We start from the raw sequence: 27,193 nt of genomic DNA on the forward strand, positions 1-27,193 counted from the left end.
CAGGGACATTTTAAGAATTTTGGGTGCCCTGGACCAAAATTATTTTGGGGGCCCCTGTTCAGTACAGCTTTGAGTTTAAATGATTTACTTTCAGCTCTGCCATACCCTCTTTAGCCAGGCTACTAACTGTGCACAGGCACTATGGTCGAAATTCTAAAAGTGTTTACATCTAATATTCAGAGATAGGGATGTGTTTTCACTGTTGTAACAAAGCAGCAGCCCACTAATTTCACAGCAAATAATATCAGTGATATCCTATAATTTCTCATATGTGAAGACCCGCTTGGATCTAAAATAAACTTTTTTATGGTTGTTGCGTGAAACAAACACATTTCTCTGCAAATAGTAACAGACTTTCCTACCATCAATCACATTAAAAAGAAATTATACAAAACAGTATTTACAAGAATCTGTTTAGGAATTTTTCCAGGCAAAAACAGAGCTGTCTCTATCAAGGGTCCCCCCTGGAAGGCTGGATTGCAGTGCATGTAAATGTGTTCTTTGTAAATTAGGTCGAAAACCTTGATGGGGAACGGCATGCCCATACTTGTGTACAGTGGTGCAACTAGACCTGAACTTCGGATGGGGGCCAACACTCCCAGCCAGGGCTGGCCCTAGCACTTGTCGCACACAGTGCAACAGTCTTTTTTGTCGCTCCCACCCCCATTTCCTCCTTCTCCATGAATTCCCTCACTACCACTCACCAATGATGCACCTCATCTCTCTATAGAACCTTTCTGGCAAACATTTAGGGGCATATTAGCAAGGAATAGCGATATTTATCGCAAAATGCCCTTTGCACATTTTTTTTATCGCTGGATATGTTAGCGGAGAAAACATGCTATTAGCAACGTTTTTTTCCATTGTGCTAAAATATCCAGTAAAAGTGGCGAAATTCACGCTTTAACGACAATGGGGACTTAACCTGAAAATCCACCTCCCATTGGATAAACAGGTAAGTCATGTTTTTAGCAGGCGTTAGATTATAGCGATAATCTCGCTTAGCGCAATTTTTTTTATCGCTTTGCCTGCCTTGGTAATAGGCGATAACTGTGTTAGCGACTGCATTCAGTCGCTAACAGTTTCGGTACGCCCACTTTGCATGTCATTAGTGATAAATAACGCTGACATGCAAAGCAGGCCTCAAACCGGTCGCTGTCGCCTAAAAGCTGTCACTAACTGCTGTTAGCAACAGCTTGCTGTGAGGGCGATAAAAATATTGCCGCTTTAGCGGCAAAAAGTGCCAATAAAGTGGCGATATGGCCCTTGCTAATATGCAACCTTAGTTTTTTATAGCGCTACTCATTGCTTACTCACACTCAGTTCAGTGATCTGCATGGTACACGTTCTTTGTAGCAGGCACATTAAACCTCTGCACTGTGTGGGTGGCAGGAGTGCCCATGTGAGTGCACGGTGAGCCATGCAACAGTGTGAGTAGGGTAAGAGGAGTGACTGCAGGGTGAGTGAGGTGACCATATGAATTTGGGTGCGGATGTAAGTGGAGAGTGGGACAAATTAATGTATGGTTAGTGGTGGGCTTATTTGAGTGAGATTGCAGAGTGACCTGTGAGGAGGACAGGTGAGTGAAGTGTCACATGAGTGCAGGGTGAGTACTGTGCTCGTGTGACTCCAGGGTTACCAGCGCAAGTGCATTGTGAGTGCAGAGGGATCACTGTGAGTGCAGGGTGACCGGGTGAATGGTGTGAGTGCACCAGGATCAGTGTGAGTGCAGGGTGAACGTGAAAGTGAAGGGAGAGAATGAGGAGCGAGTTGTCTGAATGCAAAGTGCAATCCCAGACACTTGAAGTAACTCAGCATGTATTGACTGCAGCATAGGTTTCAAATGTGTTAAACTATTGCTATTATGGCATTATTCAGAGATCCATGGTGGAGTTAATAAATAATGTGCTGACCCTGCAGCAAACTTCCAGTCCTATAGTGAAGGTTGCCAGCTCATTATTTTTATGTCCCAGGCGGTACAAAAATAAGCAGTCACCTAAAGCTGTATTTTCAGCACTTGTATGCATACTTTGAACAGCAAATATAAATAGAAAAAATGTTGTTCTGGGGCTGCCTGAATGATACATTAAAGATAATAATAGGGAACAAAGACTGAAAAGTCATTTAGAAATTAATACATACTTCTGTGTTTATAACCCTATTTAGTGTCAAAACAAGCAATTTGCAGGCTGTTTAAATAAAACATGGCTGACTGGCATTTTGCACGCCTGCCTGTGTGTGTGAAAGCCCACTAACGACCAGGGAAAAAATAGGCCCCAAAAAACAGAAGTGTTGGGAGCCACTTGTCCAGGCATGGGGCTGTGCTCCCGCACCCAAAAGGAGAATAGACTTTCTGCCAACAATGGGAGACAGATAAGGAGGTTTGCCCCCCTATCTGTCTCCCTCCAGGTGAAGAACGCCAACTATACACCAGGGATTGTAGACGGGTGCAAAAAAGGGGTGGGAGAAGCCAACCCTGGCATCTAGCCATGCACAGCCCCAAAAAGAGAAATATCATCTTTCTTCAACCCCTTGGGGGGCAGAAAGAAAGTTTGTCCTATTTGAGGTTTGACCCCATTCTGCCTTCTAGGTGTGGTGGGGGGAGGGGGTAGACACCAGGGATTATACTATGAGGCAAAAAAAGGTGTGGAGGCAACCCACCATAAAGCACATGAGTGTTTTCAGCTAATCTAATCTACCTGGGGAGAGGGGGTAGATCGCTCACTGGATGGCAGGGATATTTTTTTCAGGTTTAATGGGGTGCAGCTGGCCTGTGTATGACATCAGGCCGAACCCTCACTCAAAGACCTAACAGTTTTTCTGCTGAGGTGCAAATCTTCCCAAGAATTCATCAGGATATATATTCCAATGTTTAGGTGAGTCACCCTTTCAGCCCTCCGCAGTCACGAGCTACCATGGTCATCAACGACTCAACGTTCCACTGAGGTGCGCTCATTTGAACAACACAACAGCGCAGTGAGGTCTTTGATTTGCATTGAAGCAGCACCTGCAGATTAAGGTGCTAAAGCTGTGGTGGTCCATTTACCATGAAGGCGTGTCTCTTCCATCCTGGGAAATACCATTTTGTTTCTGTCAGAAAACACCATAGTTCATGCAATGGGTACAACAACAGGGAATTTTCCAGGTAACAGGTCACCTATCTTGTACCCTCATCATGAACGAAGACGACCAATGCGATGGAGGTGATCCTTTCTAGATTGTGATCCCTATAAATGGATATCTCTGCCACAGCCCACAGCAGGAAGTGTTCTGAGTTTTGTGCCAAATATTTCCCTCTGAATGGTTCCGGCGTATACCTTCATAATCACCTTGTTAAAAGGCGTTCCCTCTGATTCCGTTTCTGTCAAAAGTACTGCGGAATGTGTGGGAGTATCATGCCCAGGTGATCCTGATCACCCTATATTGGGAAAGGAAGTTCCGGTATGCTGATCTGTTGGCAGTCAGCATTTATCCACTGCTTCTACTCGTGCATTTGGTGGACCTACCCTCGCAGCAGGACGATCAAATTCTCCACTCTAGTCCCCATATGCTGTGGCTGCACATTTGGAGATTGAGCACTACCAGCAGAAGTACTTTTGTCTTCTTGATGAAGCTGCGAACCCAGTCTTGGCTGCCAGGAAATCCACTACAAAATCGATTTATGCAAGTCGCTAGAATAAATGTGTTCAATGTTCCCGGTCGGAAGGCGTAGATGCTTTTACATCCCGCCTTTCCAAAATCCTCCAGTTCACTATGTCTCTTGAACAGCAGTGTCTGGCAGCAGCTCCAGTTAAAGGTTACTTGGCTACCCTGTTCATCCTAATGCATCTCCCAGAGTAGCCATCCTTGTTTGGGTTAGTACTATTGGAGCATCATTTTCCAAAAAGGATTACTTTACTTATTTTTTCTTCTCCTTTATTGTTTCTCAATATGAGTTGAATCTGGTGTTGACTTTATTAAGGCATTCCCATTCGAGCAGATGCATAACTGTCCAGTTTTACTTCTCACTCTGAATAAAGTATTGTTGGTAGATAACTGTAGTACATAGGGTCGGATAACTTTAAATCCTATCAGTTTGTCCATCTATCAAAGTTTTCTACTAAAATAAGCTGTTCCTTCCTACCGGCTGTGCCATCTGCCATTAGTTCCATCCTTCCTCTCGCCCCATCATCACACCAAAGAGGAGGAATGGCTGCACGGACTGGACTCAAGTTGCGCAGGGTACTATAACACATCTCACTTGAAAGGACAGAGTGGGTGATCTGCTTTTTACAGGCTTTGCCAAAACTAAAAAGCACAGAGCAGGGACCAGAAGCGCCATTTTTCATTGATGTCTTTGGGAACATCATGTTCTGAGCCCAAGCACCAACATACAGAGTGTGATGTGGGTCTGATAAGGACATAATCTGCAGCATCTGCAACAGAGTTTAAATCCTGAAATCTTAGGAGACATCTGACCAGTCACCATCAAATACTGAGGAATTACTTCAGTGAAACAAAAAAAGAGCTCCAGAAAGGATCTGAAACCAGCACCTGTAGGCACCAGATAAGCTTGGATCACAGATTACAGACGAAGTCACGACTGAAGAGTCAAGTCAAGTCAAGTCAAAGGATTTATATAGCGCACTACATACCCAGAGGGTCTCAAGGCGCTTAAGGAGGGGTGGGGGATTACTTGTCAAATAACCACGTTTTAAGTTGCTTTCTGAAAGCTAGGTGGTTCTGGGTAAGGCGAAGGTAAGTGGGAAGTGAGTTCCAGGTTTTAGCTGCCAGGTAGGAGAAGGATCTACCTCCCATGGTGGTCTTGTTGATGCGAGGTACAGTGGTAAGGGCTTGGTTGGAAGATCGAAGCTGGCGGGAGGGGGTGTAGAAGGACAGTCGTGTGTTGAGGCATTCTGGTCCGATTTCGTAGAGTGCTTTGTGTGCGTGGGTTAGGAGCCGGAAAGTGATCCTCTTATTGACGGGAAGCCAGTGGAGGTTTTTCAGGTGACCAGAGATGTGTTCTTTACGCGGGATGTCTAATATGAGCCTGGCTGAGGCGTTTTGGATTCGTTGGAGTTTTTTCTGGAGTTTAGCGGTAGTCCCGGCGTAGAGGGTGTTTCCATAGTCCAGTCGGCTCGTGACCAGAGCGTGGGTGACCGTTTTCCTAGTTTCGGTGGGGATCCAGCGAAATGTTTTTTTGAGCATGCGAAGAATGTTGAAGCAGGATGAGGAGACGGCGTTGACTTGTCTGTTCATTGAAAGTGAGGAATCCAGAATGACGCCCAGGTTCCGTGCGTGGTCTGTCGGGATGGGTGCTGTTCCAAGGGCTTCTGGCCACCAAGAATCGTCCCATGCGGAGGGGGAGGTACCTAGGACGAGGACTTCTGTTTTATCAGAATTCAGTTTCAGACGGCTGTGTTTCATCCATTCGGCTACTTCTTTCATTCCTTCGTGTAGGTTAGTTTTGGCGGTGCTAGGGTCATTGGTGAGTGATAGGATCAGTTGAGTGTCATCCGCGTAGGAGATGATGTTGAGGTTGTGTTGGCGGGCGATGGCCGCGAGGGGGCTCATGTATACGTTGAAAAGGGTGGGGCTGAGTGAAGATCCTTGTGGTACGCCGCAGATGACTTCAGTGGCCTCTGACTTGAATGGTGGGAGGCGGACTTTCTGGGTTCTTCCGGTGAGGAACGAGGTGATCCATTCCAGTGCTTTTCCTTGGATTCCGATGTTTCTGAGGCGCTGTAGAAGGGTGCTATGGCATACTGTGTCAAATGCTGCGGAGAGGTCGAGGAGGATGAGGGCGACTGTGTCTCCATTGTCTAGTAGAGTTCGAATGTCGTCTGTTGCTGCGATGAGGGCGGTCTCAGTGCTGTGTTTTGCTCGGAAGCCGGACTGTGAGGGGTCGAGGGATTTGTTGGCTTCGAGGAAGGCGGCGAGCTGGTTGTTGACAGCTTTCTCGATGACTTTATTCGGGAATGGAAGGAGCGAGATGGGGCGGTAATTTTTGAGTTCGGTGGGGTCCGCTGTGGGTTTTTTCAGAAGGGCGCTGAGTTCAGCGTGTTTCCAGCTTTCCGGGAAGGTGGCGGAGTTGAGGGAGCAGTTGATGACATCTCGGAGGTGCGGTGCTATGATGGAGTCTGCTTTGTTGAAGATGTGGTGAGGGCATGGGTCTGTGGGGGATCCTGAGTGGATGGAGTTCATCAGGCGGATGGTGTCCTCAGTGGAGATTGTGTTCCATTCAGTAAGGATGTTTAAGGGGGGTGAAGGTCCAGTAGATGGTCGGATGGGTTGGTCTCCGGGTTGGTTGTTGAAGCTGTTGTGGATGTCTGCGATTTTGTTGTGGAAGAATGAGGCTAGGGAGTCGCAGAGGGCTTGAGAGGGGGTGATGTCGTTAGAGTTGGCCGAGGGATTGGTAAATTCCTTGACGATGTTGAAAAGTTCCTTGCTATTGTGGGCGTTGTTATCTAGTCGTTCCTTGAAGGCGGTTTTCTTGGCCTTACGGATCAGTTGATGGTGTATGCGGGTGGCGTTTTTGAAGGCGTCCTTGGTGCTGGTGGTTGGGTCTTTTTTCCAGGCCTTCTCAAGAGAGCGGCAGAGTTTCTTGGATTTCTTAAGATCATCGTTGAACCATGAGGCCTTCTTGCTGCCAGGTTTGCTTTGTCGTTTTTTCAGTGGTGCTAGGGTGTCGGCGCTGTTGGATAGCCATAGGGTAAGGTTAGTGGCGGCTTGGTCGGGGTTTGAGGAGTGGGCTGGGGGGTTTAGAAGAAGCGATGAGGAGATCTGGTCGATGGTGATTTTGTTCCAGTTTCTTTGCAGAGTTGGGTGGGGGTGGTTGTTGGGTTTGGGTTTGTTGTAGGTAAAGTGAACGCAGCTGTGGTCAGTCCAGAGGAGATTCGTGGTGTGGCTGAAGGAGACATGATTGTTGGAGGTGAAGATAGGGTCGAGAGTGTGACCTGCGATGTGGGTGGGGGAAGTGACCAGTTGTTTAAGTCCGAGGTTGGCGAGGTTGTCCAAAAGGGTGGTGGAGTTGCGGTCGTTGTTCTTTTCAAGGTGAAAATTGAGGTCTCCCAGAAGGATGTAGTCTTTGGAGGGGAGCGCGTGTGGAGTGATGAAGTCCGTGATGTCCTCACTAAATTGTGCGCGGGGTCCTGGTGGCCTGTAAAGGAGGGTGCCTCTGAGTGTGGTCTTGGGGTCGATGTGGATCTGGAAGTGAAGGTGTTCAGAGTTGGCGAGATTGACGTCAGAGCTGGTTGAGATGTGGATGGATTTCTTATGGACGATAGCGATTCCTCCTCCTGTGTGGCCGGTACGGTCCTTGCGTATGATCTTATAATCTTCTGGGATGGCAATGGTGATGTCTGGGGCGGAGGAGGCGTTCATCCATGTTTCTGTTAGGAAGGCGACGTCCGGAGAGATGGTGTCTAGTAGATTCCAAAGGTCAATGGCGTGCCTGTGGACCGATCGGGTGTTGAGCAAGATGCATTGTAGGTGGTTGGGGTCGGGAATCTGAGGTGTGATCGTAGCGGGGTTGTTGACGGTGCCGATGAATTTGCAGGAGTAGCATGAGAAAGGTCCATGGGTGTGTCCAGGAGCGGCTTGGACGCAGTTGGGGGAGCGGCCGGGGCTAAGGGCTAGGAGGGTGGAGGCATCGTAGGTAATGCGGGAGGGCTGGGCAATGCGAGGGCCAGGGGAACTGGCGCTGGGCGCGGTCCAGGCGCGGACGGGCGTAGACGGGCTTACCTTTGGCGCACCTTCGGCGCGGATTGGGCGCGGTCGCTGCGCGTGAACGCTGCGCGCGGGAACTACTGTCATATATGGATAGTGGAGGGGGAGGGGCGAGGGCGGCTCAGCTGGGAGGCGGGGCGGGCTGCACAAGACGACAACAATAAACAAAATGGAGGAGGGGGGAGCACAGCAGAGCGCTTGGGGAAAACGCGCTAACACAGCAGATACATTTACAATCTAAAATCCAAAGCGCATTAAAAGCAAAGCGGCAGCCAGGCAGAGCTGTAGGCAATAGTAAGGAGGCAAAATCGACAAAAAGCGCTGCCCAACGATACCAGTAGACGCCAGGGGCACTGGGAGCGACCACTCCGGCCAAAGCGAAGAGCGAGTCACAGCGCTTCCAGGTAGGGAAGCGCTGTTTGTAGTCTGTGGGAGGGCGGCTCAGCTGGGAGGCGGGGCGGGCTGCACAAGACGACAACAATAAACAAAATGGAGGAGGGGGGAGCACAGCAGAGCGCTTGGGGAAAACGCGCTAACACAGCAGATAAATTTACAATCTAAAATCCAAAGCGCATTAAAAGCAAAGCGGCAGTCAGGCAGAGCTGTAGGCAATAGTAAGGAGGCAAAATCGACAAAAAGCGCTGCCCAACGATACCAGTAGACGCCAGGGGCACTGGGAGCGACCACTCCGGCCAAAGCGAAGAGCGAGTCGCTGACGCAAGACGCTGGCGAGCTATACACGCAGCCCTCCAGAGGTCTCTGCCGGAGGAGTGACCATGGCTCACCAGGTGCCAGCCGCCTTGTCCGTCTCCCAAACCCCCTTATAGCCCAGTGCCATGCCAGAGATCCCCACTACAGTCCTCAGCATCTCTCACCCCTCCATTATGCCCATGCCAATTTCCATGCTAAAAACGCTGCTTGCTGCACAGAAGGTGCTGCCAATGGCAACACTCTCTGCCAGTAAAATATGTGAGGCTGCCTGCTCAGTTCTGGCTATCAGTGCCCATGTGTGCTGAATGAAAGATCTGTGTGTGAAAACTACACGCTTATGAAAGCGAGCACTATGCACATGACTGTACTGGTACAACGGTTGGCCAGTACCCTCCTGGTGAATGGAGTTGTGTTCAGTAAACTGAAAAGGTGGGCTTACCCACCCCAAAGTGCTTGGATTGAGCCTGTGAGGATTACTCAAACATAGTGTGAAGTGACTGCTGCGTGCAGAGAAACAACAGATACGAAATCTAATCTGCATCAGATGCAGGCTAGTTATCTGATGACAGAGGCCAAGTCGCTTTGCGCACACAACCACTATGTTATCTAGTAGATAAGAGAGCTCCAAGGGGTGCATCGCTGCTTCCTGGTAGGGGCCCACCCCAGGCTGAAGAGGCTCATTTGTGAGAGCTGGGCATAGGCAAATGTCTTCATCTCTTCTGTAGAGACTTTACAGAACTATACTTAAATTTACAGGCCTAATCTGTCATAGGAATCAGACCGGGGGCGTGCACGTATTTTGGCCAGGATTGCAGTTGTGCACCAGTTGGTTACCTAGAGTACTTCCCCAATATAGAGCGGTTCCTCTAAACCCATACTCCAACAGCTGTGTTAATTGTGGTTTTTTTTTGATAATCAAGTTTATTGATTTTTAAAACAAACCACAAATTTACTTTGGCAGCAAAATCAAGCACAGTGTCTGGATAGTACACAACCGCAAGGAATATGACAGAGACCTGTAAATCCTTCTTCAGAATAAAGTATTGCGCGAGGTTATCATCATACATAAGAACACACACACCCCACAGGACAATAGATTGAACCATTTACCTCAAACCTTTTCGAATAGTTCAGGCTGCCCCTGGCTTCAAAGAGGGGTTTATTGTGGTTTTTAAAGCTGTCTGTCCCTTTCAGGCCTGCTGAGCCTTGCCTCCTGTCTCTGGCTCCCCAGTGGAATTTAAGTGTTAAGTGCCCCAAGTTTTGTAAACACCCCACACATCAAATTACTACTATGATCTCCCAAACAACCCTTCTAAATTCTCCCTCATAGTATCTCTTCTTTGATTCATCCCAAACCTCATTTTTCTACTCTAATTCTCTTCCTCCCTAATCCCTTTCTACAGGTTCTTCCGTCATCCATCTCTCCTTTTCTCATCCCAGACCTCAACTTACTACTATGATCTCCCAATTAACACGTTTCTTCCCTCTTCTATCCCTCCATTACTCTATTCAATCCAACTAACAGACTCACATGTCCTCCATTCAAATTAACTCGTACCTCCCTATATTAACAGTATAATCATATTTCCCTGTAATCATTGCCTATTTTCCTTGTTACAGTTCAGTTGTGATATCATTTCTAACCAGACCCAAGAAAATTGCATTTTTATTCTACGAATTCACCGATAGCAGCTTTGTGATTTTACACTACCTCTCTCAGAGCCAGGACAGGGAAAAAGAAGCTTCGAAGACAAATTTCAACTACAAAAACTGGGCAAGAGCATGCCTTTCCTACAACTTAAGGAACAATGGCTGATCAGGAGGAGTTTTATAACACATTATTTTGGTACTGCTGCCATTCGGCCCAGGACAGGACTCTACCTGCAGATTGCCAGAAAGCAGGTTTGACTGGCACTTCCACAAGAATCCATAAAATGTGTTCCCTACAAAATTGAAGCTGTACATTGTTGCATTTTTTGCAATACAGATTCCATTTACATTCTTTATATGCCAAATCAGAGTTACTCTTTCACTACAAGAAGCAACATACCAATGATGCAGTAAGGGGCTGGAAGATACAACCATGTTTTATAAGAAATTACTTTCCCTGTACCAAATAATAAAAGCATTTTCCGAATCCCCCCAGAGTTACATGCCCTCTCGGCTATACAGATTAGAAATTATGAATCGCATTTATCCAATATGTATAGCAAAGCCCCTTTGTTACATTAAGGGTGGTCTCCCACCTGTACCTCACACACAAACAGCTAATATGTCAATCAACAGCATGGGAAATATGTTGTCCCTGGTGACACCAACCACTCTGGCCATGCTTCAGGAACCTTGCATCTCACGTCCACAAGTTTGTACTTGTAATTTTCATATTACAAGTCCAAGCCATTTTTTAATATTGCACAGACTTCTTGAAGAGTGCAGGTGTTAAAGATTAGTGAAAAACAATAGAAAGTTGGCTACAAACAATTGCAATGTACGACAGGGTGGTAGGGGATTAAACAGCAGGTGAATCATTTATTTGAGCTAATGACATGGCCACCTGAACACTCTATAAAGGTTTGGTCTAAGGAGTAAAGTGCAGCAGGGAAAACAGGGGCTGGACCCGCTGAAAGGATACTGTCATGAGAAATCCCCCGAACAGAAACATGAAGACAAAGTCTGCTGTCCTCCCTCGGAAGGAGCCTTCCTCCAGCATGCGGCAGTAGCGGTACCTGAAGCAGGGTGAGCAGTCAAGGAAGCTTAAGAACTGGTTCTGCGCCAACAGGATCCAGGCGAACTGACAGGATGCAGCATGCGAGAATGATACACAGATACAATATATGGCAAACCCACAAGTCTGGCACACTTCAACAAGTTTGCATATACCAAGCTCACGCCTTTCGGTTCCTCATTGTGTCAATTTTCTATTGGTTTTCTACTTCAGACGCATAAAGACAAAGGATGGCTCTCCAAACCCATGATAGCCCCACTATTGTAAGTGAAAGACCACCTCAAACTCTCGAGGAAGTGTTGCCACAGGCACTGGTCCATCCTTTGGAACCAAAACGCTGTAGTAGAAAATGCAAGGAAGCGCTGACTGAATGTGTCACCAGGACCATCTCTAGCCATCTGGTGCTCAGGAAAAAGGTTCAGATCGAATCCCAAACCCTTCACCCTTCGCGTCATAGCGTACTCATCCTTGCCCTCCCCATACTTCACCAGCTTTTAAAGGACTTTTTAAAATCTCATGTTTTTTCATATCAATTGCAAGGTCAGGTCCAGTTCTGTTAAGAGTATGCGGTTTATCGTAGATGCTATTTGTCAGCGCTGCCTCCTATTCGTTTTTATATGCAGAAGAGTGTGATTTGTGCATAACTGTTACTACTTTTGCAGTTTTTTTTACTTTGCTACTGAGCGTAGCACAATACCCATCGACAGGCATTAATAAAGAGTAATAGCAATCCATTCTTAAATGCCTAGCGACTTTAACATATCATTTTCACAATAAATACGCAAGGCCTACTGCTTTTTTTCTTTACCTTTCATATTAAACAGATCAGGCTGGGGGCATCTAAAATATCATTTCCCAGTGAGCCAATCAGGCCTAAAGCTGTTATCATTAGTTTGTCACCATAACCAACTCTGTCCTCTCGTATAGAGCTTAAGATTTCCCACAAGGTAACCATCAGGCATACAGTCATAAAACTACAAAAGTATACAAAATGACAGATGGCAAAGTGATATACTACCTTCCCTAAAAGGGCTTAACAAGGATCATCACAGTGCAAATCTTTAAACCATGTTCTGCTAGAGGGGGTAAAAGTACCAAAATCCCTGCACACTACAGAAATCTGTGGAATTCCATGTAACAAAATACCTATCTGTAGACTTTAATACAGAGTAATAGGCAATGCCTATTGACTTAAAATTGCTTTTCACAATTGATACGACAGGCTGACTGCCTTAATCATAACTTTTCACAATAAACAATAAGGACATTCTCTGGGTGTTCCTCAGGCTGGGAACATAATGGGCATCTCCTCCTGTGCAGACAATCCTCCTAAAGAGCCTGTATTCTACTTCGCTTCTGGTGGGTCTGGATATGACACAGGTCCTAGAAACGCACGACCCCGGGTATCTTTACAGATGATTTTTATTAGCTACACTAGTCACAATCCTTATAACGTTAAACCAAAAGGATGCGGTATAATCAGCACTGGTGGGGATTCTCTTGTTGGGATTCTAGGTATGCTGGGTTAACAGGTGTCCATGCTATTCTCAGCTTCTCATCTTGCTCCCGAGGGCTACACCGTCTGGGCCCTCTTCTTCATAAAGGTACTGGACAAGAAAGAAGCATAGGCAGGGGTAAGTGGATGGGAGGTCTGAAAGTGGATATTGGGGGGAGGGGTCAAGTGCACCCTTCACCGTCCCTATTGTGCCTCGTGCTTTAGTGGGGGAAAAGGTCTGTGCCCAATCACGCTTGGGTGCCCTTTAACCCCTTAACAAAAGAAAATGGCAACTCAGTCACTTGCCTTCTCTTCTACTGGGGAAGGACTGGACCCACGCGCGTTGCTCCTAGAGCTGCTTCCTGGAGTACTGGGCAGCTTCACGTTTTCCGCTCCAAACTCCAGCTCTCCTGCAGGTTCCTCACCTTCGGTGTGTTCTTCTCTAGGTCCCTGTGTCTCTGTCGCGTCCTCCGGACTTCCTCTGCACACCGCACTTGCCGGCCTCAAGAGAGTATCCTCTTCCGTTTCCGCCCCTTTTCCCTGTCTCCCTTCTCTCGCGAGTGGAGCATTGCCGGCGCTGCCATTCGGGGTCATTGCGGCCACCATCTTGGAAAGATTGGGTCGATCCGCGACCCGATCACAGAGCCATACACGCTCTTTCCCATTCTCAGCAGGCAGTTAGGCAGGCTTCTAGGACCAAGGCAGACTCGTCTTCCAGCAGAAACTGCCCTTAGAGCGATGACCCAGTATGCAAAGTTCAAAAGCCAGCAATACTAGTACACTGGGGAACTGCTGTACAGGCCACAATGTATGAACTCTGGACCCTAAAATATGGTAAAATTGGCCAGTCCCAAATGACACATTCACCTTTACAATAAGGCCAAAAGTGTCACCTGTGGACTGCAGCACTTACTGAGCCATCCACTAGAGTGACAACAAAGAAAACCTGGCCTCGTCGTTACGTGCATAGCTTGACTCCTGCAGCTTACAAACCTGCAGGCGAAGAAGTAAAAATAACCCTTTCTGTCAGGAAAGAGCTCTATTTTTAAATATTAAATTAGTCACAATCAATTATGCATTGTAGCCTAAAAGGTATCATGCCTAGTATTTAAAAGTGGTACATACAAGACGCACCTATAGTGACAAACCACCAAAAGCTATTTTCACTCTCAGGGCTGTAGCTGTCCTATCAGAAAGAATGAATTTCAGATAAAATAATAGGTCTGCCGCTTTGGATTGGGATAAGCTACAGCGAGAGAAAGAGGCAGGAACTGACCCGTTTGCGATCCAGATCCTCGTTTTACCGTTCGCCAATAGCTGAGAGCAGGGAGACGCCGTGGACGGCGAGGCCGTGGCGATCAAGCTCACGCCCGGCCCGGCTCCAGCCCCACCTTTCGTTCCAGCACCGGGCTCCTTCTCTGGGGGCAGCAGGATTGCGGTCTGGTCCGGTCCAGTCCGTAGCTGTGCCCCCCCAGCGGACCGAACGCAAGTGGCGTGCCTGCTCCCTTCCTTGATCCCGCTGCATGTTTTATCGGCCGAGGATCCCGGTCCTGAGTGCAGGTACGCTTGCCACAAAGCATCACTTTGTTGTGCAGCACCCACAGCAGCGGCTGCGGCGCCCGGAATTTGAGGCGTTTTCAGCAGCCGCGAAAGTCGAAGTGAGGTCAACGAGGGTCCTAACTGCAGCAGCAGTATCCCCAGCTTGCCGTCCCCCACCTCACACCACACACAGCGCAGCGAACTGAGGTGAGATTACGAGGGCAATTGGGGGTAGTAGGAGGGAACAAACAACAGACTGGAAATCTCTGCCTCAGCCCCCCTTCTGGTTTGCACCCTCGGAGAGTTGTGGAGTTGTGGAGCTGAGGAGCTGTGAGGCTGTGAGGCAGCCTTCCCTAGCCACTTTGCTCCGCCATCTTGCTCCACCAGCCAGGTGGCACAACCTTCAGGAATCAAGGCAGTCACCTTAAGTGATAACTAAAGTGCTGAGGTGCGTGGTGAGGTGAGCACTGAACTTTCCCTAGCTCACTCCCCATCTCACTCAGGAAAACCTTCCTCAGCACTTTAAAGAACTGAGTTAGTGGAGTAGGTACAGAGTTCCTGTACCTCGGTGCCACTGGAAGCTGAAGGAAGCTCCGGCAAGCGACCCAAACACCAAAACTCGTCAAGAAAACCCCTCCCCAAGAGACACTGATCAAGCAGACAATCCCGGATCACTAGGTGAAAGGGCAACAAACTCACTATGAGGTCTGGAAGGACAAGAGGAGGGGAGAAAAAAGACCAAAATGTGTTAGCTAACTCCAAAAAAGAAGCGGAAAAGGAAGCGGAAAAGGTAGGCACCTCAGCGTTGACCGAGGAGTAAACCAGCATCCCACTTGGCTCCTCGCAGGGAGGAGCGATCCAAACAGAGCCAACGCAAATAAACTGAGACAAGCAGTACACGTTTGGAGCTTCATCAACGATCAGCGCAGTGACCCCCGCAAAGACAAGCACCGAGCCTATCATCAGCAAAATATTCATTGAGTCGGCCCCACACGTAGCTCTTGAAGGTGGTAAGAAAGGTACTCCACCGGTACCATCCAGGCATTATTCATGCCCGAATAGCAGTAAACGGGCACTGATCACTGATTTCTTAAAAGTGGCGACAAAAACCATCATGACTAAACAGGATCAGACTGAAGTCAAATGCCCTGAATATTACAAAATCAGTAAAGATACTACCGACACTCAAAGTGAAGTCGCCACAAAGTCTCTCCGGGAGAGAAGCAGCAGCAAGAGCCAAAATCACGGAATAGAGGAATTTCGGAAAACGGGACCAGGCCACCAAAATGCGGCAAACAGTGAAGCCCAAGACTCACGATTCCACACAACCAAAAACTCCTCTAGAAAGGGGACTAAGCCACAAAACTAAAGCCATGGAGGCATTAATACACTACCATTATCACCCACCCATTTCAGAATCTCATTTGCAGCAGGAAAAACAAACATCACTTAGCTGCCACTGCAGCAATGAAGCAGTTCCAACACATGAGACGAGTTTAAACATCCTCAGTCCATTTGGAAACAAACATATACCCACGCCTATAGACGACATGGATCCTGTCGAAATAAACAACAAGAAGCAATACCAACACCCTACACCTCAACACCTATTGGCAACAGTAAATCAAAGTGGCCAGGATCTCTAATTTTCTAACCAATATAATGACACGTCCTTCAATTTTAAAAACGCGGAATATTCCCCCACTGTGCTGTATTCACAAAAATGGGAAAAACCAAGTGAGATTCCAGATTCACTGAATTTACTGTCTCTGGACCTCCAATTATTACAGGAGGAGAAAGCCAGATCACCGCCGACAATAGTCTGGACGCACTTGTTAAATACCCTGGACACCATCGGTAAAGCTATGATCTATCACGCCAACAAGTTAGACACCCAAGTGGATCTCTTAAATATCTTTGCTATCCATGTACAGGGTGTTCAACAAAGGTTGCAAAACTTCAGCGACGTGATCCAGAGGGTGCAGCAAGACCGAGAAACTACTTTTCAAACATGTCATTGCCACTGCACTCAAATAATAGATCAATTAGCTGTAGTCTCAGGTTTAATGTCTGAATTATTGGGGGTCTACAGGGACACTGCATTCAAGACCAACCCACCGGTCAACAAAGTGAAAGAAACACTGAGGGAAGAGGATCCGGCTTGTCCTAGCACCCTCAAGGAGCAAAATGCAAAAGCACTGGAGTCCAACCTAGCCCAAACATCTGGAAATATTAATAAATCTCCTCCAACAGTAGTCTTAAGCAACCCAGTCCCCCTGGCCACTCCACCAACTGATCATAGTACCAAGTCACCAAAAATAATAGCCCCACTATCCAAGTGGGAAAGAAAACGCTTTAGAAAGGCCAGAATTGGGAAAAAACAAAGACAGGCAGAGAATGCAACCAGCACCACGAAGAAGCAAGACGCCACTCAAAGTGAAGTTGAGACAATATCGACAAACGCTGAGGGTGTCAGCCCAGAGGTTGAAACTTCCCCATCTACTAATAAGATCTCTATCTAAATAAGTCAAATCAAACCCATAACAGGACACTCGCAGTCACCAAACGTATAAAGTATATTCAAGCCTATAAAAAAAAGAAAAAAGAAACGGCACTCATCAACCCAGGCCACACAAACCATTAAATCCACCACCACAATGGGTCTTAACACGTCAGAAGTCACCTCAACCAGTGCAAAGGATGCATCCCGCACAAGGAGGGCGACGACGAGGTCAGGACCCATCATAAATTAACAAACAATCACCACAGGGGAAGTGGTGCAGCAACGACTGTAAAGTTTAAGCTTAATCCCGACCCAACAGGTCACGAAATAACCACAGCAACTTTCACTGATAATTCTACCATCGAACAGATCTGGCGGCAGCAGGAGTCATTTGCAAAATGGGGCATAGAAATAAAAAATCAGTCTCCCCCCGTTACCCGAGTCCGCTACAACTATTAAACCTCCCAGAGAGTATGCTGAGAGGCCCGAAAGGCCCGGATGAACAAAGCACAACAAAGAGCACAGTCCAAACCGGAAGGAAAATCACCATCACATTTGCTCACCCTGAAGCAAACAAGCATACTGGTCATAGGCAGACAAACATAAACGGAGCCATTGACAGAATGGCATGATTAAATTCAACCAGAGGAACAAAACCAGACAACGACCGTATCATTTGTTCCTGGAATGTCAATGGCCTAAGCACAAAACTAGAAGATCCCGACTTCATGGAATTCATTCAACAGTATGACCTTCTTCTTTTTTAAGAGACGTGGCAGATAAACGCTTCACCAATGGTGGGATATAAAGAATATGTAATTCCGGCAAAAAGAGAATTCGAAACACGGTAGAGCAAAAGGGGGCCTTTCCATCTTTGTCCCGACATACATCTCATGGCAAGTTTCTGAAGTAGACCTCGACTCAGCTTGGATTTTATGTCTCAAACTAGAGGCCGCACCTTCTTTTAGCCTGCTAATATTGAATGTTTACATCCACCCTTCACCGAAACAAAAGAGATCATGTATCGAGACCTTATCAGCAACACTGGCTACCCTCAAAGTTGCCCACCCTCAGGCCAACATCATAGTGTCAAGAGATTTCAACATGAATCTACTACAAGGCCACAAAGAAAGATCAACAGGCCACACTCAACCTAGCAAACAAGGTGATACACACGGTAATAGATGCGCATCCCTGCTGGAGGAACAGTCTATGTGCACATTAAACGGACAAGTCTCTCCAGGGTGTCTCCCAGAATACACCAGGGTCACGCAAAAAACAGGATCTACCATCGATTATACACTAACAGATCACAACATCCTCTCACACATCTCAAATTTCCAAATAATAGAAAGGACAGAAAGCGACCATTATCCTCAAACCTTCTCCTTGCATATAAGCACAGCAAATCCAATACCAGATAAAGCAATGTCCCAACAAACACAATGTTACAATCTGAAACGACTCACTTGGAAAAGGGAAAATATAGGCGATATCATGGCCACATGCACTGCTCTTCTAGAAAGCTTTAAAGTCGAACCATCATGTATAACGGCCTGGGTATCCTTCACACATGATCTAAATAAGGAATTCACAAGAAAAGGCAACGGCCGCAAAGTAGGAAGGTCAGCGGAGTCAGCGTGGTTTAATAATAACTTAAGGAAACAAAAAAAACAACTGAATAAACATTTAAGACAATTACGAACTCGAGGTTCAGAACCATCACATGGCATTCTCTCCCTTATATCAAAATTAAGGAAAAACCTAAAAAGGGACATCAAGGTGGCTAAGAAAAACTATAGTGAACTGCTTTGGACAAAACTCCATCATGCCACCAAACAAAGAGACTCCAAGCGCTTCAGGGATGTCATTAACCAGATATTAAATGGCAAGAACCGCCATTTTAACTCAGAAATAATGGAGGATGCCTGGAGAGCACACATCAAACATACATACAACGCCATTCCACCTACTGACATTGCAAATTATGGAGTCTCTAACGTAGGAATATCCCATGACATAGTAAAGTCAGAACGCCCTGATTTCACCCTGGAGATCTCACAAGAACAGGTACTAAACATCATAAAAAATCAAGGCCAGAAGGAGCTCCAGGGCCCAACGGTTTGCCAAAAGCTTTATTCCGGCACGACCCCCCATTTTGGTCAGGTATCCTTAATCCGCTCTTCACACACACGCTAACATCAGGCACAATCCCTGACTCCTGGCGAGGAAGCATCTTAAACCCTATATATAAATCAGGCTTACAATCGGACCCCGGCAATTATAGAATGATTGTACTAATTGATATTGAGGCTAAGATTTATGCTTTAAACCTGCTGACAGATCTAGAAGAATGGGTGAGCCGTAAAAATCTGATGCCAAATACACAAACCGGATTTCGGGCTGGAATGGGCACCCTCACAAACATCTCAGCGGTTACTTTTCTAGCGAAACAAGCACACTCAAAATCACGGACTCTGCACGCGTGCTTCATCGACCTTAAAGCAGCGTTCGATAAAGTACCAAGAGCAAGGTTATGGGCCACAATGCAAAATTGGGGGTTACCAACCAAACTTCTGGCGGCGATAATGAACCTTTACTCAAACACGTGGGTACAAGTAAAGAAAGGAGACGGGCGCAGTATAAGAAGCAAGATTCCAACAAAAAATTGATTAAAACAGGGGTGTGTGTTGGCCCCCTGCCTTTTTAACATCTATACTGCTGACCTTGAGAAACATCTCCAACAAGTTCAAACCGACCCCCCTAAATTGGGCAACATGCCAATCACTAGCCTCCAATATGCAGACGACATTGTTTTTCTAGCTCAAACACCGATAGGCTTGCAGCGATCAATGGCCCAACTAGGAGCATACATGATCACAGCCCAATTAACAATAAATCACAAGAAAACTAAGGTTCTATGTTTTTCCAAACATCGGAAAACAAGGTCAAAAGGTAAATTCATTTGGAATCTAGATGGCAAACCAATATCCCAGGTGAATTCATACAAACACATTTGGTTTCAACTTGAACACAACCTCAACTTTAACAACCAGCTGAACCAAGGAAAAATTAAGGCAAAACAACTCCACTACGCCTTTAAAATTTTAGAGAGGAAGTTAAAAGGCTGCTCAACGGGTCACCTGTTAAAGGTAATTGCAACAAAATTAATTCCAACTAAATCTTATGGGTCAGAACTGATGAATACAAAAGATGCAGCCGCTTTAAACCAAGCCCAGTCGAGTATCTTTAAGAATCTGTTTTCAACTACACAACATATCTCTCAGCCACAGATTCGATTGGAATACGGGCTAAAAAACAGAAACCAGCCCGACAAGGAGTGGTGGTCAAATATTACTGGCGGATGAGGCAAGCAGAAAAAAAAACCTTAGCCCGCTTTTGCTGGGCAGAAATTGAACAGCAAGCGAGTTAAAATAATTCCATTGTCAGCATACTAAAAGAATCACTTGCAGACCTACACCTTGAAGAGGCCTGGCATACAATCAACTCCTATTCCGTGTTCAAAAAAGTGGCGAACACGGCAACCAAACAAATGTCTTTGTTAATTTACAAAACTGCATTTTCTACAAATAAACATGCATGGGCAGTGATTCAATCGTATCAGACGCTGAAACCACAACAATACTTGTCAGAACACTTCTCACACCATAAAAAGCACTATCTGATGATGCTACGATTGGGGCACTTCCCCACGAAGGATCTGACCCCGAAATGGAAATGCATATGGCCAACGAAAGAATGGAGACTGTGTGGACAGGGAGATGAGACACTACTACACCTTCTATTCATCTGCCCCTCACTTTTAGAACCCCGGAAAATCGTCCTTTGTGAGATTTTCAGAAAAAAAACAATTAAGGACATGCAGAGCAGCTGTCATAGAATGTCTGGGAGGCCTGTCAGTGCAACTGTCCTGCAAAGCTATTACGTTTTGGGAAATGGCAGCCAAAGAACTAGATAAAATACAAGAATCAATGTTAGTGGCTCTCACAAGACAGACTGATAGGACCTCACCTTTTCATGCACTAATTTTTGATCGTTTCTCAATGAAATATCCTAGAACTTTAAAACTGCACTGATTATAAACATAACATTTCCTATTTTAATTGTTAACGGGGATTGTGTAATGACAACAGTGTTTTTTACTTCTTTGCATCTTTCAAATCATTGCTTTTAATTATTGTGTACAACGTGTTTTTACAATCTTTTGCAATTTTTTTTAAAGAAATCAAATAAAAGTATATTTGACTGATTAAACTAATATATTTTATTATTTATTAAACATCCAATTCAATGGTGAAGTTAGACTTTAAATAAACATTTAGGTAAAGAGACTTTTAAAAGGTTTAACTTTACGTGCCTGAGCTTAATAATAATAATAATACTGGTATTTATAAAGCGCGAACAGCTGCCTCAACTAGGAGGCGTCCCGGCGCTGTGAGGGCATGGCAAGAAAGCTAGCTGGGAGTCTGCGGCTTAGAGAGGCTCCGAGAACAGCCACGACTTAAGCTGTCTCCTAAAGCTTGTTTCTGATTGGCCCTTTCGCAGCTCAGGAGGTAGGGAGTTCCAGAGACGGGCCACGTTGGCTGAAAAGGTCCGGCCGCCCAATCTAGCTCTTTTGATTCGCGGCACACGCAGTAGCACCTGATCGTTTGAGCGAAGGGAGCGGGTCTGTGTGTATCTGGGCAGACGGGCTCTCAGATAATTAGGGCAAGTACCGTAGAGGGACCTGTAGGCCAGAGTAAGAGTTTTAAATTTTATTCTACTGGCAATCGGGAGCCAATGCAAGGCCCGAAGATGGGGGGAAATGTGCTCTTTGAAAGGAATATGCTTAAGCAGCTTGGCTGCCGCATTTTGCACCGTCTGCAGCCTTTGGACCAAGTATTTCGGGAGACCGCTATACAGGCCGTTAGCATAATCCAGTCTCGATGTGATGGTGGCATGGATCACGGTTTTCCGGCATGACTCAGGCAAAAGTTTCAGGACTGGGCGGAGATTCCTCATTTTGCTCAGGCAGCACCCTGTGACCTGATGGATCTGGGGCACAAAAGAGAGATTTTCGTCCCACTTGACCCCCAGATTTTTTGCCCACTGGGAGGGGGGAGGTGGGGTACCCATCTCAATCGGCTTCCAGTCCGCTAATTAGCAATATCCTGCTGAAAGGAAACCCTGCCAGTGCATCCCTTTACATAGGTGTGAAAACTGCTCCCAGAGCAGAACAGTGGCTTACGCCTTTTCACAGGCATGAAGTTTTTATAGATTTCAGCTCAGGAAGGATAGCTGGGAAGGGTTTCGAACTTCATTAACCTGAAAGTGACAATAGTGAGGCCTGGCCAGTCAAGTCTAAAAGGAGACCGTAGGTCTTCTGTTGCCAGTTTGGCACCAATCAAGTGGGAGGGGGGAGCTGGTTCCAGAACCAGTTTGGTGTAGCTGAGGACTGCTCATTTCCTTAAACACATCCCTGTGTGGCACACAAGCTCTCCTCAGGGGCAGAAATATTCTGCTATGTTTGATTTACCTGAAAATAGTGAAATGTGGGATAGTTTGTAGTAAGGCAAACATGATGTGCTGTAAAAGTGGGAAGTGTTTTTCTCATTAGTTAGAGAGCCTCCTGGAGTCACCCACACCCACTGGATGCTGAAACCTACAAAGCCGCCACCTCAACCACAGCTCATCAGAACATTCTCTGGAACTGTAGAGAGCAGATGATGACTACATATGCTCTTTGAGGCCTGTGTGCATACCTGAAGGTATTAACGTGCTGCCACTTATAAGCAGGACTTCATGGGTCACTTGGATGACCACCTGTGTGACTACAGGGACACAAGAAGCTGCAAGAGGCCTTTTCCTGAAGTGCCAAGCTGGCAATTATCAACTGGAACTGGACAGGGCCTGGTGTTGGCTCTAATGGAGTGAGCCCTGGCCCTTAATTCCTGTTCCTGAGGTCTTGGGAGTCTTAGAGGTTACCAAGAAGAGCTACTTCAGAAACTCTGAACAGTTAAGACTTTCAAGAACTCCAGAGCGTCAGCGGGTCGTCGTGGCAGTGGCATCTGTTTTTAATGAAACTTTGTCAGATAAAGCTTTAGGCTTGTCCTGTGGGAGAATTTTGAGGTATATAAAAACACTAAGGGTCTTACTTAGAGCTTGGCAGAGAGGGAGCTCCATCGCTGTTACAACGTTATTTCCTCCTCACCAAGACTATGGTCTGCCCGCCCAATTTAAATACGGGCAGACCACAGTTTGAAGATGTTGTCAGTCTTCTACGGTGGCCCAACAGAGAATTAGCTATACATCCGCTCACCTAATTTAGAAAGGCGGACATAAAGCCATCTTTCAGTGCCCATTACCGCCAGGATAAACCTTGCCAAAAATGGAACTAAAAATTGCTCAATGCCCCCCTTAGCCATGGGAAGCAGCTCGCATGGAGAGGGGGGGGCTTTTTTTATTTATATAAAAAGTCGAGAATTATCATCTTCTTTTTGAAATAATTTTTTTTTTAACTTAGCTTATGGCTCTGTCATATTTGCAAAAGTCCACTGGAAAAGTTACTATGCCTTGGCAAGAACCGCCATGACAGCAGTTCCTGTCAATGCTTGAAATGTCTGCAGGGCAGCTGACATATAAAAATTTGGTGGTCAGCACCTCCATCAGAGTGACAGAGCAATTTACTACTTCGCCCTCGCAGACGATGGGCGGACCGTCAAAATATAAACCAGTCCCTAATTTCGATTGGCTGAGCAATAGCGAGAAAAGTACCTGTCCAGAGCAAGGAATTAATTTGCTGCAAACTTTTTATTTCACCCACTCTGAGCACTTCCTGACGAAATCAATTAATTTAGAGGGAACACGTCAACTAGCATATCAGGCTTCGAGAGCATTTTGGTAGATTCAGCTTGCAACCTTGCCCCTTGGAGAATTGTGCCTTCTATTTCAGAGACTAAGGGCCGTATTACGAGTACGACGGTCCTATGGTCCATAGGCCCGCCGTACTCATACTGGCGGTCTGACCAACGCCACACTGCGAGCCCCACCTGCAGCATTAGGAATTTTGCAGTTGGACAGCCACAGGACCACTATGCCCTCCTAGGATCCATGATCCCGCTGGGGTGGTGCAGCAGTCAGAGGCAGGAATATGCATATTCCGAGTTAGCTTTCCACCGCCCTTTTCATGTCAGTGAGCCCGCTACGGAAAGGGCAGCACAGAGGCAACTAAAGGCACCTCAATAGGGCCTCCTGCTGCCTCTGGGCCTAGGGGTACATACGCGGTGCTCCCCTGGAATTGCGCCACCTTTCCTGCATGGAGTGGCATGCACAACATGGTGCATGCCATGCCATGCCATACAGGAATGTGCAATCGGCACTCTCACTGCGGCGGTCAGCATGTTAGGCTCTTCTATGTGCCTAACAGACAACTGCAGTGAGACCTCTGCAGACCCTCCTGCTCGACCTGGATTAAACTAGTAATCCGGCGGGTGATCGGGCGCACCGCAGCTTTGGTGGTCCTCCAGTGGACGACGCGGTGGCAGCGCCACTGAACGAATGCTAAACTCGTAACGAGGACCTAAGTCAGAAAGTAAAATAGACTTACCCGATTGGGATATCCAACTCGGACACTATTGATGATTCTAATTGGTACTTCACTTTTTCTTGGTGCTTTATCCCTTAAATCTTTTTAAAACATATCACTAGTACCCCTTATTCGATGTTTGTTGTTTTGGTGTCATCCTACTCATTACAATTCTATTTCCCTAAATTGGTACTCTCTCCCATCACAACAGTCTGCAGACATTAGCCTCAGGCCCAATGGTAGGTACCACAAGGTACCTCCTGACGTTTAAGGCACCATCTTCTGAAAATGTTACTATGAAAGGTGCAAATTGTACATCCGGTACATACTGATACCACAAAGTATGGTATTTATCTGGTGTGTCATTTGAACATTGGTACGAGTTTTGGTACTTGGAATAGGAAATGATGTGCTAACTGTGGATGTTATCTATCATTCTGAGGTGTGCAAACACAGATGGTCTGCCTGCATAATGTCTGCCCGGTTTTACACAGCGAAAACTGTGTGGGCAAACACCTGCAGGGTGTGGAATCAGCATCCGAGTCAAGAATTGGGTGCAAACAGCATTTCATGCCTGAATCAGGAAATACACAGCTCTTCTTGTCAACATCTTCATTAACCTCTCACCTAACTGCAGAATCAAACTCTGAACCAGAGAAACGACGGTATTGAGTAGCGCAAAAGTGCAAAGGATACAGGAAGATCATGTTAAACAGGAAGCTGAATCCAAGGGGTCCAAAAAAGAGGAAGTTGGTGATGAGCCTCCATATCTGCCAAGTGTGAATAGAGTCAGAAAGAGAGAGACTGTGATCATAAGAGAATTGCACTAGAAACATGAATATGTGCATAAGATGAGAGCTAAACCTGGAGCACGAAAAGATAATGAAATGTGTGTGCTGAAAAGGCAAACGTGAGAAGTATAGATAAGGCGTGATGCATAAGAATTAAACAATATCTAGAGAAAGATCAAACAATCATGGGACATCATAAGTAAATTAAACATTTGTAGAAATATCACATGGAGACAGTCGCACATGCATGACAATAGCAAATAAAATGAAATATTTATTCTAGTTATAATTTGGCAGGATGTAAATAAGAAGAGGTACATTTTATGTGTAAATATGAGTAGATTTGTATCTAATTATATACCTTTTAATTTATATGTCCCTGTGCCACCCAACAAATTGGATACCACACATCTCATATTTGTCATATTGCCGCTCAGTTTGTAAGCCCTCCTTACGTACAGAAACCATAACGAGATACATCACTTCTCTCAGAAGGGCTCCCTGATCTTTCAATACAAACACAAAGGAAAGACTCTTACCTGGAGTTTCCTAAATATTAGGTCAGGGTTGAAGTACAGCTGGAAAGGGGTGATAAACTCCAACTGCTGGGGAAGGTCAAAGAAGGAATATGTTAGTGCTACTTAGGGTTTTTTAGCCCCCCACAAGAACGCTAACCAGAAGGTGACGTTTCTTAACTTGAAAAGTTGTGTCTGATTCATGTGCCCTGTGTTTCTCTTCCTCATACTAAGCATCGCTGGCAACCTTTGGCCCCAAATCAATGCCATGTTCTAAGTGATCTATGTTGTTTGTTCTCCATCTTCTATGCCCACTGCAGATCCTCCTTTGGCTGAATTACAATCAAGCATACACAGGTGATATCTTCATACACACAGTCTAATGTCCAGCGCAGCATTAACAGGCCAGTGTGACAGTCCAAAAATGTAGATGGAATAAATCAACAGGCCTTTGAATGATGGGAAAGTGTGGTTTGCCCAGTGGAATGTAGAGGTGGGCCAGCAGTGAGGCTCTTGCAAAGAACCATGTGCCTACTCAGTGAAGGCAGAACCATGAATTGAATGTGGTTTCATGTTGGTCGAGTATGCCAAGACGTGGGTCTCTTGCTCACTGTGCCACTGGAACCCACGTTGCACCCAACTGAAGAGGCCCAATCAGGCCAAAATCGGTCTTTGGTTGCTTGTGTCCTGGTTCAGGGAGGGCTTAACGGTTTGGGCTGGATTGTTCCTATTGGAGAAGGACCAAGACTGATTTACATATGGCTGGGTCTAATATGATGTAGCACGGAGGGAAAAAGAATGATGGGTTAGAATGCTACCCTGAGAGATAGGCAACGGTTGGACAAATTGCAAGCGCTCCAGACATAATCTTTTGTTTATTAGATGTAATACTTTAAGTGGGCATGGGTGTGCCCAGCTGTAGGTCCCCTGCTTATTGTGCCACGGGAACCAAGCTGCACCTGACTGAAGAGGCAGAATAAAGCCAAAACTGGTCTTGGTTTGATTTTGTTCCGGTTCACAGAAGACCTGGCTTGGCAGTTCAGGCTGGACTGTTCCTATTGGAGCAGGACCAAGACTACCAAGACTGATTTGCATTTGACTGGGTCTAATCTGAAGGAAAATAGGCAAAAGAAGGTTAGATGAGCGACAGCCAGTGGTTAGGCATATTATGTACATTCCGCCCATCATCTTTTATGTATTTGCTGGAACACCATGAGCGGGCAAAAGTATACCCAGGTGAGGGTCTTTTGCTCACTGTGCCTCTGGAACTAATCTGCACCCACAATGGCCCATTCAGACCGAAAATGGTCCTGGGCTGCTTGTGTTTTGGTTAAGGGGGACCTGGCTTGGACTGTTCCTACGCGAGCAGGACCATGACTGATTTGCAAATTTCTGGGTAAATTATGAAGTGGAATGGTGGGCAGAAGGACAGTGGGTTGGATGCTTCCCCGAGCGATTGCCAGAGGTTAGACTAATTGCAAGCAATCCTCCAAACACCTAATTGTATTTGTTCTGTCGCTGATCACCACAAGTGTCAAGGTCTGCTATTGCTGTCCTTCCTTGCCCCTCACTGTCATTCACCATCGCAAGCCCATGAGTGTGTCAATGCCCCCCACAGGTAG

At 46.2% G+C, this 27,193-nt stretch overlaps 1 protein-coding gene across 2 annotated transcripts in view; it reads right to left on the reverse strand.

The window, feature by feature from the left end:
• Nucleotides 1-27,193, reverse strand: part of DERL3 (derlin 3) — a 76,652-nt gene that overhangs the window by 38,869 nt on the left and 10,590 nt on the right. For both annotated transcript variants that reach the window (XM_086942749.1, XM_086942748.1), the window contains exons 2-4: nt 25,596-25,661; nt 24,962-25,035; nt 11,051-11,144 (exon numbers count right to left, since the gene is read on the reverse strand). In XM_086942749.1, coding sequence (XP_086798875.1) covers nt 11,051-11,144; nt 24,962-25,035; nt 25,596-25,661 — 234 coding nt within the window. The remainder of the gene's footprint in view (nt 1-11,050; nt 11,145-24,961; nt 25,036-25,595; nt 25,662-27,193) is intronic.

This window comes from Lissotriton vulgaris, chromosome 11 (assembly GCF_964263255.1).
Source record: "Lissotriton vulgaris chromosome 11, aLisVul1.2, whole genome shotgun sequence".
In the NCBI taxonomy this organism is placed as follows: domain Eukaryota; kingdom Metazoa; phylum Chordata; class Amphibia; order Caudata; family Salamandridae; genus Lissotriton; species Lissotriton vulgaris.